The following is a 21,597-nucleotide window of genomic DNA, read 5'->3' on the forward strand; positions in this document are numbered from 1 at the left end:
AACCATATTGGCGCACCATGAGAGGTAAGAGTTGCATGTCATTTTATTAATCATTGGCTTTATGCAGTTATAAAGTACCGTAAGAAATTCCAAGCCACGTGTGCAAACGGTTCCTTGTATCCAAGGATCTGAGTACCAACTGTGCAATAATGCATCCTTCTGATAGCATCAAGAAAAAGGCAGTCAAAAATATGTAATGGAGTAAAACAGAAATGGATGTGCACAAGACCTGTAAATGATAACGAATATTAGAACACCGGTTAGAGAAATTCATCTCGTAAGCTGTTAGAATAGTGTCCAATGTATTCCGATGCGGTTTTGTTTTTCTGTGGCATTTGCTTTCCAAATACTTGATGTCACAAATGCATGAACCAGTATTGGTCCTCAATCTTGTTTTTGAAGATTAAATAGTAACACATTTCCAGATATTTACCTATTTATAAGTCCTAAAAAATATTTCTATAAATAATAGTGTGACGCTGTAATTAAATTTCGAGGACAAAGAAAAAACACCTACATGTTGTGAAGTTTTGTCCACCCCTGCAAGGAACAGGGCGTATGCCAGAAGAAGAACCGTGCAAAGGTTGAGGAGTATAATTGACCTATTCGAACGTACTGCCCTGCAATAATTATTGATTTTCTTATTGATAGTAGTTCATTTTCAAGCCTTAATTATTCTTTTTTTTAATGTTTAATTTAAAAATCGAAAGAAATTTTAAGCTGCAGTGTTGTTGTATATTGAAGGTATTGTCCGACAGTTTAATCATTATGCTTATGACATTCCAGATTTAATTCTTCTTTTGATAAAGTGCATTTGATGTTAGATTTTGGTTATCTCAAAGGCTTTGTGTATATCGTATCTTTATAGATATAAAGGTATTTTGAAATATTACTTTGTTAAACGATAATTTTGTTTGTGCCCACGCTTTTGTTTTGCGATTGTGATAATTGATATGATTTCCGTTAAAATTTGTCTAATACATTTCAATCTAACATTAAACATTACAATCAACATTAGGCATTCAATTTATGAATTCTTCATCATATGTTGGTATTAAAATGTAAAACTCATAATAAAAATGAAAACATAATTGGCACTATAAAATGCTGCTTAGCATTGACAAAATAAACAATGTCGTCTTCATAACAATGCTACTTTCAAAGAAAGGCGGGGTGCCAAGTTTAAAAGAACATAATCATAACATAGAGGTCGCTGATAGGTACAAAGTAATCATTTCCGGTACGGACGTCATAATCACTTTTAGCGTACTGAAGGTCATAACATACTAATTATTGTTTGAACTAAATTTGATCATTAACCAAATTAGCTGGGTTTTTAGCAAAATCTGTGGTCCTTGACCCTCGGGGTAATATAAGGTCAAACTGAACCAACTCACAACAGCAATGTATGCGGTTCTTGACCCTTGGAAGGATTTTTGGTCAACCTGACCCTTATTGTTGGTACCAGATGTTAGCCCTAAATGTCCCCTACGTACCAGTACCCGGTCTATGGGCGTCACGTTGCCTCATTCTTGTAGTACTTACTCCCGCCCGAAGAGCACACATTTGCACATATGTGGTCCTTGATCCAGGGAGTAATATTTGGTCAACCTGGCCCTTATTGACTGGTACCAGTTTTGAGCCATGGATGGCCCCTACATGACATACTGTTATACTTTGGTTATATTTTGTTTTCTAGTTGAAGTATATTCTTTTGTTTGTGTCTTTTTGGCTGCTGACTCAAGAAGCAGCCATCGTTTTATACATTTTGACCAGTTATATCCCGTTCATTTAAACGGCCAATTTTAGCGTACAATCCTAAGGAATTCTGATTTATACTTCGAAACTCATATTGTGATATGCAATCTTCTGTTTGAACTACTTAAATCTTAATATCTGCATACGACTGAAATTACCATGATATTTAGATCAAATTGTACTTGTATATTAAATAATTTTTAGAAAACAATCTCCAATAAATAAATGGTGAGTTGATAGCTAGCAAACGCAACATCTACTTATATTTTGTATGTTTACGTATTCATTTAGCCTCAGAACAGTATAGAGACATTTGAGTTGTCCGGTTTAATAAAGAGCTCAAACTACGTCACCAAGTACAACAATTTAATAAAAGCACATTAATCAATAACACAGCTGGCATACAGGAAAAAAGCAATTCTGAAATACATTGCATGTTAGAATGTCATAAAGCATATTGAGCAAACTGTCGGATAATCCCTTCCATATTTGTAACGAAAGTTGTATGCATACCAATGATTATTATTATGTTGAACAAGCTCCCTGCATATACACTGGCCAAATAGGGCCTTAAGAATACGAAAGGACTTTACCAGATACATGGTATCGATATCATTATATTAAAATGTTTGACTACAATATACATTATGGAAGAAGTTTAATTTGTCGAAAGCACAGAATACATCCGAGGTTTGAAGACAGATGTCTCAGCTTTACTGAGACGGGTCATCTATAGCAGGGTTAGTTGCAACACAGTCAACACTTCATAGCACCAGCTTAGGAAGTATTCCATCTTCAGAAATCAATCAGTCGTAATATGACTCCGTAGGACCTTACATAAATAAATACACTTGCCTCCAGAAGTAGGCGTACGAGGCAATGGTAAGAATCAAGCCAAGTATAGATATACTGCATCCCACAATTGACATGACCCCAAGGCGACGGTGGTGAACACTTTCCTAAAACGTATGGAAATTACACTCTTAACAAAATATTATTGACATATTTAAGTAAACAGACAAATGGAAACAAAACTCCTTTACTATATATACACACTACAGAAAGCGTTAATTGTACAAATGCAATGTACCAAACACCGATTTGATAAGAACATAAAACAAGTCTATTATTATTTTATACATTACAACCGTTTCAGTAATACTAGCGGGGCTCATGAGGATCGCAAAATTTGTCAGATGGTTACAATGGCACTTCACGACTCCTCGTTCTCTGTCAAAGTGTTCCAAATTGCATCCATCAGTTGACCAGAGGCCTTTCTGGCTACTTCAACCACAAAAGAGTAGATACTTTTATTGAATTATCATTATTGGCACTAGGCGGATAATCAATTTTAACTTTTATTACGCTTTCAGGCAACTATAATCTAGCGGCTTTTGTATTAATCAAATTTAGTCATGTATATATGACCTTTTAAGTACTTTGTATTGATCCAATAAAGGGGTCTCAATATCAATGATCACATTATTGGATTGATTCATATCAGTATATATGATGTAAGGCGTTACATCGTAATGCCATAGCACAAACATGTATCTTACGTAATGCCATGAGCAACTGTTTAAGGTTATACCTTAAATTTAGATTCCAGTAGGAACAGGAAGGATCAGATAGTTTTTTCTGGAAGGAATGAACAAATATCATAAAAAGATCATGATTTTTATTTGTTTATGCATTAGCTAGTTGAATCGATCATCATTGTAAGCATCAAGTTCGATGAAAACAGTTTCTTTAATCCAATTTATCAGTAATTTCACTCCAGTTATAGCAGAAAACTATTTGTTGAGTCGGCTTGTACACAACGTATTGATACGTTCTTTGTGAATAAAGGCATCGGTGCCGTGTTCAGAGAGCTTTCAAGTGAATTATTTTCTACTTCTTAAAAACATTATCGCCATATTGTGTTTTTAATTAAATGATCTGCATTATTATTTTCAAAATAGTACAGTTCTGCTTAACGTTAATTTTAAAGAGGCAATTTGTAGGTTGATGCCATTTTCATTTTGTTGAAATGCCTTTTTATGTGTAACTCAGCTGACTTTAATAATCAAAACCAAATAAAGTGTATGATTTGTGTACAGATAACAAATATATAAGCGATATTTGGGCGCTTTTTTAACCTTTAAAAGGCTATTTTTTTAAATATATCAATATCATGAAGTCAAATGAGTTAAACATAACATTGCATTGAAATTAAAAAATAGTGTGACCCTTTAATAAAAACAATGATATGGAAACAAGCAAGAAAATATCAAACTTATAAAGGCATATAAATACATCTGAATAGGAAAAGCGGGTATTTAAAATACTCGTATTTGAAATATCGAAAACTATCAATACGTTCTTCTAACAAATATTTCAACGTTTAAAACGGAATACTTACATCAAAGATGTGGAACGTTATCTGGACGTCCTCTGTTCTGGTTTCTTTTCTTTTGAAACTAAAGGACATGACCGGACCGTTGATTGAACCGTCTAATCTGGTTATTATAAAACAGAACATTTGGGGAATTGATATACATTTTATATGATGATACTATTATAATTATATTATTCAAGCTTCACGCCAATTGATCGTTTTGACTTATTTTTATTTTTGGCCTTGGAACAATAATGTTTGGAACCAGTCATACGAGACTGCTGACTAATGATCAGATCGCAGTTTTACATAATTACGTTCGAAATTTTATGTTTTATGGCTCAATGCATTACTAACGCTTTAAGTAAAATGGATTTTTCTTAAGTTTTTTTTAGCAATTGTTCTTTTGTGTGTTATCTTATATGAATACTATGAAGGAACCAGCTGATTTTGAGACAAAACATAACACAAATATTTATATGAGCAACTACAACATATTTTAACTGTCAATCTGTGAGATCCCGGATATATAGAGCAGTGAAACATCTAACATTAAGTTGTGTTGTCGATTAAAGCTTTCAAGCACAGCAAGTATGGACATTTTATATTCTAAACAATATCGTTTTTGATTAGATTTTACATATTGTGATGTGCTATTGTTGGTACATTCATTCTTTTAACACGTATATCGAAAGGCAATATGTTTATCGTTTTCTCCTAGTTGTTTATGAATGACTATTCCGATGTTTTTGTATGAAATAAATCCCTAATACTGACCTGTTCTGATTCATTAATTTGTGTTCTATGAACTGGTTTGTATGACATGTTTACAGCTTAACACTTTGTTTTGTATGACAACATTTTATACTTGATTGTTTGAATGTCAATTTTGGCAATAAAAACATAAACTAGATTACTCACGAGTCGATATCGTTTAAAGCGGTAGGCAACATTCCCGACACATTCTTGTATACACTACCGCTGAATACTTGTTCACCTGTGTGATGTAAACAAGAGTGTATTAACAGAGTTTTACTATTGCAAAATCTGTCACAATATGTTTTAATTACCACTGTTATTTGAAGATTTTAACACCAAAAAATGTTTCCACAAAGATTTGTTAATTATATGGTGTGAAGCAGTTTTGCATAACATGAAAACAGTTAACTTCATGTTTTCGGTGGTTTATTAAGACAACGATGGATAACATCCTAATAAACAGTGAGTTTATCGAAATATTATTAATACTTCCTCTGTCTGGTCCGATTAACTGTGAAACGTTCCGTTATGACGCTTTTTCTCATATCTGTCGCTTTTTGCCTATCAAATATCGATGAAATTTAAAAAAAAACACACACTTATTTATTGAAATAAGCCATGATCTTGTTTCGTTCAGTGTATGACCATAACTTCTCCCGAAATATAGCTGTTGATGTTAACGTAGTGAACTGTATTGTCACCTTACATTGAAACAAAGTATTATCTATATATGCAATTTTTTAAATGACATTTCCGTTTCCATGTGTTTACTATCTTAGTTTAAACTTTGACAATATTCGTAAAATTTGTGTAATTTTTAAGATCTTTAGTAATTTTGTGTAACGTTTAATCATTGCAAAAGCCTGTATGTTACAAATATATTTTCGCTGCCTTCCCAAAAACTGTTTTGCTGAATAGCCTTAAATCAGAGCGCTGTGAACAGTTTTATTGTGTACAACAAACGCAAATCATGTCTTTAAAAATCGTAAATTTATCACTAAATTAAGTATGATATATCATACATTTCACACTATTAATTTATTCCGTTACACTTAAACTGTTTGTGTTATCAATAATAAGGTTTAAACAATTAACCACTTCTTGTGTTATGACACGTGAGTATTATATCAATTACTATAAAACAATAACCTGGTCCACAGCCAACGACAATGTGAGCTCCCGTAGTTCCTTTTATTTTCTCAGTCGTTGACGGAAAAGTAATTTTGTCACATTCCTCTACTTGCCCAATTTCTATTACTAAAATGGAAATATACTAAATATTATTACATTTCACTCTTTAGCAATATCCAAATTTAAATACCAAACGTTTTTAGTAAAACTATAGTTAATTCTAATTTTGAGTTATATCTGTTAGCGTACATTAATGTCAGCTAGACCTCTTAATGTTATATATCTTTGACTTGTTCCTGTATGGAAATCTTTACCTATGTCTGGTCCATTAGTTTGAATTTAGGAAGGACACAATGAGGGAAATGTTGTTGTTTTTTTATATAAAAAATAAACAAATCTGAATTGCTAAGAAATATCTTACACAAGTTTGGCTTGTCGAACTTCATGTTCAAACCCAGGTCAGACGAGTTCACAACTTTCGAAATAAACCGGTCAATGGTTGTTATTACGGAGTCGGCACCAACTCCATTCTGATTTTCAGAAATATTTCAAACAATTACGCTAATTGCGAATAAATAGCTGTTCAAGAATAGAAAGTTGACAAGTCTTATTATTAAGTACGCCCAGCAAATGATCGCTTAAAACATGTAACGGCTTAATAAGAGGTGTTGAGGAAATGCTAGCCTATTAAGTTGATTATACTTACTGGTTCACTGCATTGTTGATACACTTCTTACAATACAACTTCTATATAAGCAATATAACAATAAAGTTTTAATATTATGTTGGTTGCATAAATAAGAGAGACCAAGCAATTCATGTCGATTTTCTGCTAGTTGTAACCAGTTGCTAATGTTTAAACATTTTGGAATTGGAGCGGAAACTATGCTTTTGTGTTTCAGATCCACTTCTAGCATATCATTCAAAGAGCATACGCACTTCATTTATCTTTTCCATGACGATGTCAAATTTCCATCCAGTAAATCATTTACAACGTCAAAGAAACTCTGAAACGAATAAGACAAATAACACAATTTAAACCAATAAGCTATTCTAACAAAGTAATACTATCTAAGAGGTTTTAATCTAGAAACGAAACACACATACGTCAGTGTCGTTCTCGGTTGTATCAGTATTCAATTCGATGTCGTCAATGGCTTTATCGAGAATCTTATTAACAGTTTGAAGTTCGCCTGCTGTTAGTAAATTAACGTCTGCTTCTGTAAAGGTGTTCGTTTCTGGCTTTAATTTCGTTAGCGCTTCCGTGAAATTCAGAGAGCCATTTAGCACCTGCAAAATAATAGTTGTATTTTCATATTAACATGACAATGCGCGTACCAACACAGCAGAACAGCTCACATTCTATTTAATGTCAAATGACCCTATAGCTTGCTCACTTAACTGCAGTACGTCAACTGTGTTATGAATGTGTACAGGCAGCGACATTGTTGAGCCATTGACGATTAAATAACGATGTTAGTAATACTGGGCTGAATTCGTGGCCTTAAGACAATATTCTATAATCGTGCAATACTTTCCTTTGTTTTATTTAATACTTCTACCGCCATAAAATTCTGAATTGTATATATATTATGGAAATGAGTACCTGAATGTAAGTTTCCTGTATGACCCATCTTGTACAATTGTCAACGGAGTTGAGATAAATACCATTTTGACAATGTCGATATATATCCCCTATAAATAAGGAAGTGACATTAAGTACCAAAACACAGTTGTTCAGCTATATTTGTGAATTTATTTGATATCATTGTAATGTATGCATACCTTTGATTTTAGAATTTAATGTTAAAATGAAAATGGTTTAATGGTCTATGAATATGCATTTAATCAATGAAATTGTTCGTTCTCGACCCACCAAGGCCTTTAAAAGGGACACAAGCACCGGTGCGTGCCATCGATTGCAATTCATGTCAGTTTAAACCTGTCTTCACCATGAAGCTGAATGGGAAAATAAAAATACAGGTAAACGCATCAATTCCAGAATTACATTCTACCTTGGTATCCGTCACGACATGATTTGTGTCGAGATATCTGTCCATCATGTGCATCTGGCCAGAATATTCCGTTTTCGGTTGAGGCAGAGCATGAGATCGGCCCAAATTCTTTTGAAATGATGTGTTAAAAAGTATCATTACTGATGGGAAACAAAGAACGATTGTTAACGAGAATTTGTAAATGTCTAAAAAGAAAAAGATGATATGTGGATGGGGGTTGAAGATCAGTGGCTGGTAGAGCATCCGTACTAATAAATAATTGGAATGAGATGATATGCATATGTAGAAGTTGGATGGGACGGGAAGCGGACGAGGTGGTCAATATGGCTACGTTTACACAACGTTCGCACAAACGGACAAATTACAAGTTGGACTTGTGTGTTCGAGTTTTCAAAATGAATCAAATGGCCGGATGAATCAGTTGGATTCAATATGCCTCGCGTACAATACTAATGTATGAATAGCTATGTTTAGAGGTGCGCTTCTTGCTTTAAAGAGTTTCGCATGGATGTGCAATATGTTGGATAAATGTCAGTTGCTCATAAAGAATTTCGTACAAACGAACAGTAGGACTAAGATAGGCGATATAGCAGTGTTTACGTACAGACGTATTAACGAATGGCCATGTTTCGATGTTTGGATGTATTAGTAGCAGTACTTATGCGTACAAAAAGTACGTATGAATAACTGTTTGTACATGTGTTACCAGCATCTATGAGTTTTACGATAGCAGTTTGATATGTTGGGTGAAGGACAGTTTCAGTGGTAAAACAGTTGTACATTAGGAACATTAGGAATCAGATTATTGGTGAAGGTAGCACTTGGGATTAAATGTCTCTCCGTTGACTACTTATGTATGAATATCCATTTTTACCGCTTCCAACTAGCTTTTTAATGGCATTGGATAAAAGCCAGCGGCTGATAGATACTTAATTTACTAATGTAATTATAAGAATCCGTTGATTAGCGGATGTAGCACTAGGCGCAATATAGTTCACCGTACAATCGTACAAGTTCGGCAGCCCAAAAGGTTATTTTAGCCAAACCTTGCATGGCAATGTAAAAAAAAAAATGTTATTTGATATTTATGTAGCCTAGAACTTCTAATACACTAATCCAGTCAATGGCCTTGTGCCTTGTTGTTATATTCAAACAGGTTTTTGATTCAGACATTATCATAGTAGCAACACGTAAATGCTATGCGTATTTGTATAGCCGTCCAGGTATCGTTACCGATTTGATCATGTATAATTGTCAAAGGTTTTCAAAATAATTGTCATAATAGATCAAAACGGAGCTAAACCGTAGCTTAAGCGTTGATCATCGTAAGAAACCTTGCATGATGCATAGCATCAACTACCAAAACATAGTTTAAAACGCCATAAATCATAATGTAATGTGACAAAGAATCATGCACAACATACTACTGAAGACAACGAATGGTTATACAATGGAGAGAGAAATATTCCTGGTCAAGTTAAGAACATGCAAATGCTCTTCAATTTGAACAAAACAGAATTGTGTTTTAGCTAAGACAATTTTTTAAAGATTTAAAGTCCTTACTTATATACAGTAGTCATCAAGATTAAAGCTTATGCAAATACCTTCAAGGAATTGTCCGCAATTTGCTACGTTTAATCAAGACTTTGTGGATCGAAAGCCGATCCTGACATGGATAGTAGCTATTACCACGATATTTGTCAAAATATTTAATCTTCGTGATTTCGAATATTAACCATTACCTTCACCTGCATCGCAGAGTCACGTAACGATGTATTAAGCATATATTGTTGTCGGGACTTGTACTTTCGTCGTTGAATAGAGAGGGACCATTTTTCGTTACAGAATAAATGTATTGTGAAAAGTGAGTTTCAAAATTTTACCTGAACAAGTGCGATTATTTGCGTCCAACAAATATCCTGATCTACAGGAGCAGCTATACGCCCCTTCTTCGTTCGTACATAATTGATCACAGAAGTGAGTTTTGTTATTGCATTCATCATCATCTGTTTTAATGAATAATGTTGTTCAAACACGATTATAAATGGGTCACAATATTATTGTCGATATGCATATACGTTTAATTTTGCAATTATTAATTAATGTTTGGTATGAGTTTGAGGACCCATAAACTAGCTTAAACTGCCATTGAGCTCTGTTTTCGCTTACAGTTCCAAAGCCGTAATCCAACATTTGTTAATAAATATCTTTGTCTGCATGTTCAATATGTCTTTGCTGCGTTATACGTTGTGTGTCTTGAATCGCTATCGGTTTGGTTTTTAGGATTGTGACAGATTCCTCGTAATTTGTTGGCTACTACTCTAGGCTTGTCCATTAAGTTTTCACTGTCTTCTTATTATAATTTTAGTATAATGCTTGCAACTTTTATGAATAAAGGATATTTGACCTGGCGGAATTATCAATTTAAGGAGAGGCATTTAATGACTGTTGTATCTGTGTCATGACTGTAATAATCTAAAACGTAAAAGTCAAAACTGCAATTATTATCAAAGATACATGTACAGCTAAACTTAAAATCTCAATTAGAAATACGAAACCAGAATATGTTCTCCCGTCGCTCAATAAACTACAGGAGCACCTGAAAGAGCCATGTGTATTAATCAGTTTATGAATTAAAATTATATTCATGCTTAAATGACACTGAACCTCGGCCTGTATGTTTTTGCATACACATGTTAATAGAAATATACCTGAACATGTTCGGTCATCACTAGATAAACTATAGCCGCTTCTACAAGAACAAATGAATGAACCTTGTGTGTTGTTACATGTCTGACTACATCTTGCTGTGCCTGAACTACACTCGTCAATATCTGGAATATATAGGCCAATATGTATGTTATAATTCTTGTGCCCGAGAAATAATAGCTTTGGGATGTTTGTTGGCATTTGCCCGTGTCCTTATTCGAATATGTTTTTTTCATTAGCCGAATGCGACCCAGTCTCCCATTCCCTATTGCAATCGTCATTAAAATCCATTAAAGTACTACTTCGGGGTGGTTGGTCGGTTGTAACCATCAGAAAATCAAGGAAAAAAACTAGGCGTGTCTTCATAAATTCTCTCATAGAGAAATCCCGCACGTGTCGTTATATCGAAGTATTAATTTAAAATTACTCAATTTCGTTCCATAGTATTTCTTCCATTGGTTAAATTTAGAATATAGATATTACTCTGTCAAAAAACGACGTGAATTCGGAAAGGAAATCATTAGTTTTTTTGTAAAGGAAGTGTGTTGTTCCTAAATTGGCAACTTGACCAACTTGACATTGATTATGGTTACATACGTACTGAGTATATATTAAAATAACATGCATGGTTATTATGTTGGAGCCAGGATAAAAGTATTAGCCCTCCTAGAAAGCTTTTTTCCAAAAAGAACGAGCTAAATATTCAGACAAGCTAAACTTTCATTACTGCATTCACTTTAGATAAAAGGAGCCAAAAGGGAAATCGCCAACGGTCATCTCAATCGAAAAGTTTAATTAAATCATACTTCTTTGTTTCGTGGCCTTTGTTTTTGCAACCTTAGTTTACAATACAATATGTTCCTGCAATATGGCAGTTTTGAGTGAGTTCTCTATTTAGATGCAGCCTATATTTACAAAAAGAATACAGTTTGTCTTTCTAATTGAGAACAAACCTGAGCATGTTCTGCCGTCAGTCGATAAACTATATCCGTTTTTACAGGAACATATGAATGAGCCTTGTGTGTTTGAACATGTGTGATCACATCTCGCAGTGCCGGAACTACACTCGTCAATATCTGGAATGTATCCTCAAATATATAACGATTAAGCGGAAGAACGTGGTTTATACTTCTGTTGCCCGGGCAATCATAGCTTTTGGATGTTCTGTTTGTCACTGATTGCGTCTTACCTCGAATTCATTCGAACCCCGTTGGCTCGAAGTCCTATGTACCGGCGAAATAACCTGGAGCCTCGTTAATTTCGAGGCAAACAGGAATGTTAACCTTTATTAAATTGAAATCGGTGCTTTACATCAAATTCGAGCCAACGAGGAATTTAGGCCAAGCGAGTTCGAGCCAACGGGGTTCGACTGTATATTTTTACATTAACTGAATGCGACCCAGTTAACCTCTTTATATTAAATTGGTCATTATAGTGCTTGGACTATTTCGGAGTATATTGTTTGTTACAACCGTGAGAAAATCAGTAAAGAAACCTTGGCTTGGCTTTAAAATGCTCTCAATTGGAAAACAAGTACGTATCGTTGTATTGAAAGGTTTATTTAATTCTTTTTTTTTTAATTTCGTAACATGGCATCCTGAAATTCATCACGGTATTTCGTACAGTTATAATTTGTGTAGTTGAAATACTCGTCCGTCAATAAACATTTTCGACGTGAATCCGTAGAAGATATTCATTTACAATTGAATTGGAAGTGTGTTGGTCCAAAATGGCACAAATCCTTTGCTGACAATTTCACATTTATCGTAATTAACACATAAATGATAAAGTGTATACCAGAACATGTCCGACCGTCGCTCGATAAAATATAGCCACTTCTACAGGAACATGTGAATGAGCCTTGTGTGTTGGCACATGTGTGACCACATCTCGCTGTGCCGGAACTACATTCATTTACATCTGGAAGGGATGCATATATTAAGTCAAATTCAATTGTGTGGATAATCGTTGTGACTTTATTATTTTAGTTGATAAGCTCTTGACTTTATTTCTGATATATAATACCGCTTTTTCCAGATAACTTCTCATATGTGATCAAATTTTATCATTATATGTATTTTAAGAAGAAAGCACACCTCTAATACAGTAAACCTTACCTTATAGTATTTCAATAAAGTGGGACTCTACCATAACATGCTCTGCGGTCGCTCCCTAAAGTATAGCCGCTTCTACATGAGCATGTGAATGACCCTTGTTTGTTTGTACACATTTGACTACATTTTGCTGTGCCGGAACTACACTCATTTACATCTGGAGTGACTTATATGGATATGGTTATATCCAATTGCGTGAATAAATGTTAGAAGTTAAACTATTTGTTTGTTATTAAATCAAATTAAAGCACCAGCAATAATGTCCTTTAGAGTATTTTCAAAATTACCAGTTATTCATGTTCAATGTTTGTTCTTAACATTACCCTTTATGCAGTGTAATTGAAAAATGATCACAGATAAAACGGACATTCCGTAAATACATCAAATAACCTTAATTAATAAATGATGGGATCACCGCCAACATATGAAGCATGAATTCTGCGTGAATGAATGAAGCGTTAACATATTACCCTGCATCCACACAAAGACTATTATCGGATGCTTACGCTCACTACAGACGAATATATGGAAACGATATGTTCAAAAAATTAAAACCTAAAAGAGTTATGGGTTTTGCAACACAAGTGTTCATTGATTATAACAACTTGTGTACTAAATTTCATTAATATACCAAAAACGGTCATTAGATCGGAGCCAAATAATATTGTAAGCTAGCCTTAGAAGCTTTATTTAAAATAACAAGCTAAATGATTTGAAAAGCTTAATTTTTATCACTGCACTCATTGTAGAAAAAGGACACCACAAGAGAAATCGCTAATGCTCGACTCGGAAGAATCGGGTAACTCAATCATACTGCTTTCTTTTATGGCCATCCATCCATTGGATAGTTCGATAGTTATAGGTCAATTCGAGGATAGTTTTGGTCAATAGTGTAAGCTGTATTACACCCAAAATTGAATTGCCCCTTGGTGTGCGAATAAACTCAACGTATTAGTGATTAGGATACTCAGTTTTATGTTACTGCAACATGTCAGTTGTGAGGCAGTCTTCTATTAAGATGCAACCTTAATGTACAATATGAATACAGTTTGTGATATTTTGTGAACAAACCAGAACATGTTCTGCCGTCGGTGGATAAAGAATGGCCGCTTCTACAGGAACATATGAAAGAACCTTGTGTGCTAGCACATGTGTGACTACATCTCGCTGTGCCGGAACTACATTCATCTGTATCTGGAATGAAATGCATGGATATGGTTTGGTCAAAATGTGTAGATAAACGTTAAAAGCTTTATGTAAAAAGCACGGGAAACAAAGACAAACCAAAACTACATCTAACTTATTTTATTAATAATTGTTTGTGTCACCACCTTATTATTGAAGCATAAAATTTGCATTAAATGACGGGTTAAAAGACAACAATCCTTCGACAAAGACCATTTTTGGACGTCAACGCTCACATCAGACAAAAATATGGGGCTAATAAGAACTATACTTATTTGATAACAGAGTGAGTTATGGTATTTGCCACTAATTCATTGATTCTGCCTACATATGTACTAAGTTATATTTAAATACCATGGACGGTCATTAAGTTTGAGCCAAGATAGTAGTGTTATCCCGCCAATGCAGCTTTCTTCGAAAAATGAAGAGGTTAATATTCTGACGAGATTTCATTCATAACTCATTTCATTGTAGAACAAGAGAGCAATATGGGAAATTGCCAATACTCACCTAAGCCAAAATGGATTATTCAACCATACCGCTTAGTTTGGTGGCCATCATTTCATGGAATATTTTATTAGTTATAGTGTTAATTTGAGGATTGTTATGCCCCCCTTCGAAGAAGAGGGGTATATTGCTTTGCACAGGCATGTCGGTCGGTCGGTCGGTCGGTCGGTCGGTCCGTCGGTAGACCAAAGCTTGTCCGAGTGATAACTCAACTATTCCTGGACGTATGGTCATCAAACTTCACATGAAGGTTGGGCCTGACCAGTAGATGACCCCTATTGATTTTGGGGGTCATCGGGTCAAAGGTCAAGGTCACAGTGACCTTTAATGGTAAAATAATTTTAAAGCTTGTCCGAGTGATAACTCAACCATGCCTGCACCCATGGCCCTCAAACTTGACATGGAGGTTGGGCCTGACCAGTAGATGACCCCTATTGTTTTTGGGGGTCATCATGCCAAAGGTCAAGGTCACAGTGACCTTGAATAGTATTAGGTTGTCCGAGTGATAACGTGACAATGCCTGCACCCATGGCCCTCAAACTTGACCTGGAGGTTGGGCCTGACCAGTAGCTGACCCCTTTTGTTTTTTGGGCTCAATGGGTCAAAGGTCAAGGTCACAGTGACCTTGAATGGTAAAAGGTTGTTCGAGTGATAACTCAACAATGCCTGCACCCATGGCCCTCAAACTTGACTTGGAGGATGGGCCTGACCAGTAGATGACCCTATTGTTTTTGGGGGTCATCGGGCCAAAGGTCAAGGTCACAGTGACCTCGAATGGTAAAAGGTTGTCCGATTGATAACTCAACAATGCCTGCACCCATGGCCCTCAAACTTGACTTGGAGAATTGGCCTGACCAGGAGATGAACCCTATGGTTTTTGGGGGTCATCCGGCCAAAGGTCAAGGTCACAGTGACCTTGAATGGTAAAAGGTTGTCCGAGTGATAACTCGACAATGCCTGCACCCATGGCCCTCAAACTTGACTTGGAGGTTGGGCCTGGCCAGAAGATGGTCCCTATTGATTTAAGGGGTCATTGGGCCAAAGGTCAAGGTCACAATGACCTGGAATGGTAAAAGGTTATCCGAGTGATAACTTGACAATGGCTGCACCTATGGCCCTCAAACTTGATTTGGAGGTTGAGTCTGGCCAGAAGATTGTCCCTATTAATTTTAAGGGTCATTGGGCAAAAGGTCGAGGTCACAGTGACCTTGAATGATAAAAGGTTGTCCAAGTGATAACTCAACAATGCCTGCACCCATGGCCCTCAAACTTGACATGGAGGTTGGGCCTGACCAGTAGATGACCCCTATTGATTTTAGGGTTCAAAGGTCAAGGTCACAGTGACCTTGAAAGCAAACTTGACAATTCTTGGACCTATGGTCATCAAACTTGACATGAAGATTGGGCCTGCCCAGTGGATGACCCCTATCAATTTTGGGGGTCATCAGGCCAAGGTCAATGTCACAGTAACCTTTAACGCTAAAAAGTTAACAAATCTTCCCCCACTGATATCTCAACAATGCCTGAACCTATGATCATTAAACTTGACATGGATGTTAAGCCTGACCAGTAGATCACCCTTATTGATTTTAGGATTCATAGAGCCAAAGGTCAAGGTCACAGTGATCTTGAATGGTAAAAGGTTGTCCGAGTGATAACTCAACAACGCCTGAACCCATGGCCTTCAAACTTGACTTGGAGTTGCATCTGACTTGTAGATGACCCCTTATGATTTAAGGGGTCATCGGGTCAAAGGTCAAGGTCACAGTGACCTTGAACGAAAAAAAAACTTGTCTTGTGATAACTTGACAATGCCTGCACCCATGGCCCTCAAACTTGACATTTAGGTTTCTGGTGACCAGCTGATGACTCTGGATTTTGAGTTCATAGAGTCAAAGGTCATGACGGTCATAACACACTTTATCCTCACACTTTTATGGTCATAATCTTAAAACAGCAACAAATCAGCTGTCATTTCGGTCCATGCATATTTCATTCAATTGTCCATATAATCCTGACAACATGGCGCTCAGGGGGGGCATAATGTTTGACAAACATCTCTTGTTTTGATTAACTATGTGAGCCAGACTACATTCAAATTTGAATTGTCACTGCGTGTGGGAATGAACTCTATATATTATTGTGTTTTATATTGAAAGTCGATATGACTTTATTATTTTAGTTGATAAGCAGTCCAGTCTTAAGATGGCACCCATATTACACACTACAAATAAAGAATGTGATACTAATTGAGCACAAACCAGAACAAGATCTGCCGTCGCTCGACAGTGTATAGCCGCTTCTACATGAACATGTGAATGAGCCTGGTGAGTTGGTACACATGTGACTACATCTCGCTGTGCCGGAACTACACTCATTTACATCTGGAATGATATCCATAAATAAAGTTAACTTCAATTGTGTGGATGAACGTTTAATTAAAGCTATTAATAAGTAATGAGGATACTCAAGTTTGATATTCCTTTTTAGGAAATCCGTTGTAAAACAGTTCCATGTTAAGGTTTCGTCCTAAGCAAACAATACAAGTAAACAATGTTATACTAATTGAGAACAAACCAGAACGTTTTGCCGTCGCTCGATAAAGTATAACCGCTACTATAGGAATATGTGAATGAACCTGGTGTGTTGGAACATGTGTGACTACATATCACTGTGCCGGAACTACACTCATTTACATCTGGAATGCCATATAGGAATATGATAAGATCAAATTGCGTGGATACTCCTTAGAAGTAAGATTATATTTATTCCTTTTATCAAACTAAAGCACCCGCAATAATGGGTTTTAGTGTATTTTCGAAAATCACAAATTTTGTACTAAATTACATTTGAATACCAAAAAACGATCTTGAAGGAAGAGAAATCGCCAATGTTTACCGCAGTAGAATAGGGGTACTTAAACATACAGCTAAGTTATGTGCCTATCGATTTATTGGATAGTACGATAGTTATGCTATCAATTTGAGGACAGTTTTGTGAAAAGGTGCCAGTCGCACTACACTCAAATTTGAATTTTCACTGGGTGTGAGAATGAACTCAATGAATTAGTGCTTAGAATACTCGTTTTCGGTACACTCATTTGGAAAGGGCTATTAAAAAATCAACTATATTTTAGGACATCCAATCACAGAATGATAGCTAATATCGAAGAATGAGCGCAAGACCGTTGTACAAAGCCCGATTAATGTTTAATCATCATTGTTTAGTTTATAAGTGTGAAAATGTTAGGACATCCAATCAAAGATTGATAGTTATAGTCGAGGACTAAGCGCAAGCCTGTTGTACTAAGCCATATACATGTCCAATTCTACATTGTTAAGTCTAAAAATGTGAAACTTAACTATATATTAGTTATATTTAAAAGTGCTTGGGACACTTGACACTGCTTCAATATGTCAGTTATGATACAGTTTGTTTTGTCAGCATTTTACTACTTGTACTTTGTTTCGATAGGAAACTAAGTGTACAATTAATCTGAACAAGTTTATCATACTAATTGAGACCAAACCTGAACACGTAGTGCCGTCTCTAGCTAATCTATAGCCGCTTCTACAGGAGCATGTAAATGACCCCTGTGTGTTGGCACATGTGTGATTGCATCTCGCTGTACCGGAACTACACTCGTCAATGTCTGGAATGTAAAGGCAAATATGTTAAGATCAAGCGGATGAACGTCATGTGATCTTAAGTATCTAATAAATCTGGTGCTCAAGCAATCATGGCTTTTGGATGTTTTGTTCGTCATTGCATGTGTCCTAATTTGAATATACTTTTATTAACTGATTACGACCCAGTCAACCTATCCTTAGCAAAATATTTATTGAGGTCAACGAAAGTACTACTTCGCAGTTTATGGTCGGGTGCAACCGTCAGAAACTCAGGGAAACCCCTTTGCTTTGCTTTAAGATAAGCTCATTTGGTAAATCCGGAACATGTAGTTGTATCGAATTATTTATTTTAAATTGCACAATTTCGTTACACAGAAACCTGAAAGGCTTCACGGTATTTTTTACAATTGAACATGGGGAACAGGGATGCACTCAAAAACATCGACGACTTGAGGCCGTAGAAGGCACCCATGTATTATTTAATTTGAAGTGTATTGTTCCTACGCTGGCAAACATCCTCAGCTGACGAGTGCACATTTATCGCAATAAACAGATAAATAATAAAGATTATACCAAAACATGTCCGACCATCGCTCGATAAACTAAAGCCGCTTCTACATAAGCATGTGAATGAGCCTTGTGTGTTAGTACATGTGTGACTACATCCTGCTGTGTCGGAACTACACTCATTTACATCTGGAATGACATGTATCGATATGGTTGTATCAAATTGCATGGATTAAAGTTGGAAGTTAGATGATATATTCTGTCATTTGATCAATTTAAAGCACCCACAAAAATGGCTTTTATTGTATTTCGTAGATTAAGAGATGTTAATCGTAATTGCTTATTGTTGGGATCACCACCATTATATGACGGTTTGCATGCAATGACGTTTTTTTTATATTGCTTTGCAGCCACAAAAATATCTTTATCGGACACTAACACTCACCACAGACGAAATATGGGGACGAAAAGAACTGTTCAAATCAATAAAACCATCTAGTTAGTAATGCGTTTTGAAACACACGCGTTAATTGAGTATATTGACTTCTGTAGAAAATAACATTTAAGTACCAAAATGGCCTTCAGTTTATAAACTCAATGAATTACTGCTTAGGATTCTCATTTTTTATGTTTCTTCAAAATATCAGTTGTGAAACAATACAGTTTGTGATGCTATTTGAGAACAAACCAGAACAAGATCTGCCGTTGCTAGATAAAGTATAGCCATTTCTACAGGAACATGTGAATGAGCCTGCTGTATTTGTGCAAATGTGACTACATCGGGCTGTGCCAGAAATACACTCATTTACATCTGGAATAGAAGGCATAAATTAAGATAAATTCAATAGTATGGATAAACGTTTAATTAAAGCTATTGATAAGTAATAAGCATACTCAAGTCTGATGTTCCTTTTTAGTAAGTTCGTTGTAAAACAGTCCTATGTTAAGGTGGCGTCCTTTGTACACAATACAAATAAAGTTTGTGATACGAATTGAGAACAAACCAGAACATGTTCTGCCGTCGCTCGATAAACTATAGCCACTTCTACAGGAACATGTGAATGAGCCTGGTGTGTTGGTACATGTGTGATTACATCTTGCTGTGCCGGCACTACACTCATTTACGTCTGAAATCACATACGCGAATATGATGAGGTCGAATTGTGAAGATAAACGTTTAAAGTAAAACAAAATCCGTCGTTTGATAAAAAGGAAGCACCCCACATGTTGGCTTTCAATTGATTTTCCAATGTTATCAGTTGTTCGTGCTTTATTGTCATTCTAATAAACATGTAATATAATAAAACTGAAAGAAGACAACAGACAACAGACAACACAGACTATAAACACATGAAGGGCATTAAAAATGTATTTCTGTCCTTTGATCAAATGAAAGCACACGCAATGATGGCCTTTTTTTGTAATTTCAAAATTCCTGTAGGCCATGGTCAATGTTTGTCCTAAAAAGTACCTGTAATGTAATGGCGGATGCTTACATTCTACCCAGATGAAAATATTGGGAAGAATAGAGCTGCATAAACAATTAAAGCTAAAGTGATTATGAGGTGTGCAACATACGTGTTTATTGATTATAGCAACTAAGTACCATTTAGATACTAAAACGGACATAATGTTTGAGCCAAAATAATACTAATAGCCCGCTGAGGACGCTTTCTTCGAAAAATGGCGAGCTAACAATTCAGACGATCTTATCTTTCATAACTGCACTAATTGTAGAACAAGAGCATAACAGTAGTTTGCCAAACAAACCTCAGTCAAAAAGGGATGTTAAAACATACTGCTTTGTTTTGTGACCATCCATTCGTGGTCGAGTTCAAACGTTATACTGTCAATTTGAAGAGTGTTTTTTTAAGAGTGTCGGCCGCACTTCACAGGAATTTGAATTGTCGATGTGTGTAAGAATAAACTAAATGTATTAGTGATTAGAATACTTCTTTTTGATGTTCTTTCTGTATGTCAGTTGTGAGGCAGGCGTCTGTAAAGATCGCAACTTAAGTTGACAATACAAGTACAGCTTGTTTGTGATTTTATGTTCTATGTCTTTGGCGTTTACAGTGCCATTAAACCGGGTTTATGTTTAAACTTTTTGCTACTGACCTTGTTTCTGCAGCTGTTTGCATACATATTGTGACAGTAATTGAGAACAAACCAGAACATGATCTGCCGTCGCCCGATAAAGTATAGCCGCTTCTACATGAACATGTGAATGAGCCTGCTGTGTTAGTGCATATGTGACTACATCCTGCTGTGTCCGAACTACACTCATTTACATCTGGAATGAAATGTTTGCATAATTATGGTTAGATTGAAATTTGTGGATAAACGTATAATTTAGAAGGTATTTAGAATTGCTTAGGAAAATCAAGTTGAAGTTCCTTTAAGCAATCAGTTGTAAAACAGTCCTAGTCTAGGATGACAATCTTACTAAACAATACAAAACATGATTGTGTTACTAAATGATAACAAACCAGAACATGATCTTCTGTCGCTAGATAGAATATAGCCGCTTCTACAGGAACATGTGAATGAGCCTGCTGTGTTGGTGCATATGTGACTACATCTCGCTGTGCCAGAACTACACTCATTTACATCTAGAATAAAATGAATGAATATTGTTTGATCAAACAGTCTGTATTAACATTAGAAGTAAAATGAAAAATTTCAGTCGTGTTAACAAATAAAAGCACACTCTAGGACGGCTTTAAATTTCGTTTTGAGTGTAACTAGTGTTTTATGGTCAATTTTGTTTTATAAAAATACCTATTATGTGACGTTACTAAAACAATATTGCAGCATACACAGACAAACTATAAATACTTCAAGCTATCTTCATCAGTAAGTAATCCACTAAATTATTTTGAAAACGCTTAAATGACAAGTGAACA

The 21,597-nt window shown here is 35.6% G+C and overlaps 1 protein-coding gene across 1 annotated transcript in view; it reads right to left on the reverse strand.

The window, feature by feature from the left end:
- LOC128235492 (fibrillin-3-like) overlaps positions 1–21,597 on the reverse strand; it is a 35,016-nt gene that overhangs the window by 3,075 nt on the left and 10,344 nt on the right. The window contains exons 14-37 of the mRNA XM_052950306.1: positions 21,181–21,303; positions 20,862–20,984; positions 19,696–19,818; positions 19,380–19,502; positions 18,758–18,880; positions 18,085–18,207; positions 16,817–16,939; positions 13,935–14,057; positions 12,547–12,669; positions 11,703–11,825; positions 10,752–10,874; positions 9,924–10,046; positions 8,041–8,148; positions 7,632–7,720; positions 7,133–7,315; positions 6,447–6,555; positions 6,044–6,151; positions 5,057–5,132; positions 4,160–4,256; positions 3,350–3,396; positions 2,907–3,042; positions 2,614–2,717; positions 518–620; positions 79–229 (exon numbers count right to left, since the gene is read on the reverse strand). Coding sequence (XP_052806266.1) covers positions 79–229; positions 518–620; positions 2,614–2,717; positions 2,907–3,042; positions 3,350–3,396; positions 4,160–4,256; positions 5,057–5,132; positions 6,044–6,151; positions 6,447–6,555; positions 7,133–7,315; positions 7,632–7,720; positions 8,041–8,148; positions 9,924–10,046; positions 10,752–10,874; positions 11,703–11,825; positions 12,547–12,669; positions 13,935–14,057; positions 16,817–16,939; positions 18,085–18,207; positions 18,758–18,880; positions 19,380–19,502; positions 19,696–19,818; positions 20,862–20,984; positions 21,181–21,303 — 2,787 coding nt within the window. The remainder of the gene's footprint in view (positions 1–78; positions 230–517; positions 621–2,613; positions 2,718–2,906; positions 3,043–3,349; positions 3,397–4,159; positions 4,257–5,056; positions 5,133–6,043; positions 6,152–6,446; positions 6,556–7,132; positions 7,316–7,631; positions 7,721–8,040; positions 8,149–9,923; positions 10,047–10,751; positions 10,875–11,702; positions 11,826–12,546; positions 12,670–13,934; positions 14,058–16,816; positions 16,940–18,084; positions 18,208–18,757; positions 18,881–19,379; positions 19,503–19,695; positions 19,819–20,861; positions 20,985–21,180; positions 21,304–21,597) is intronic.

The sequence above is a fragment of the Mya arenaria genome, chromosome 5, assembly GCF_026914265.1.
Source record: "Mya arenaria isolate MELC-2E11 chromosome 5, ASM2691426v1".
NCBI classification, from domain to species: Eukaryota; Metazoa; Mollusca; class Bivalvia; order Myida; family Myidae; genus Mya; species Mya arenaria.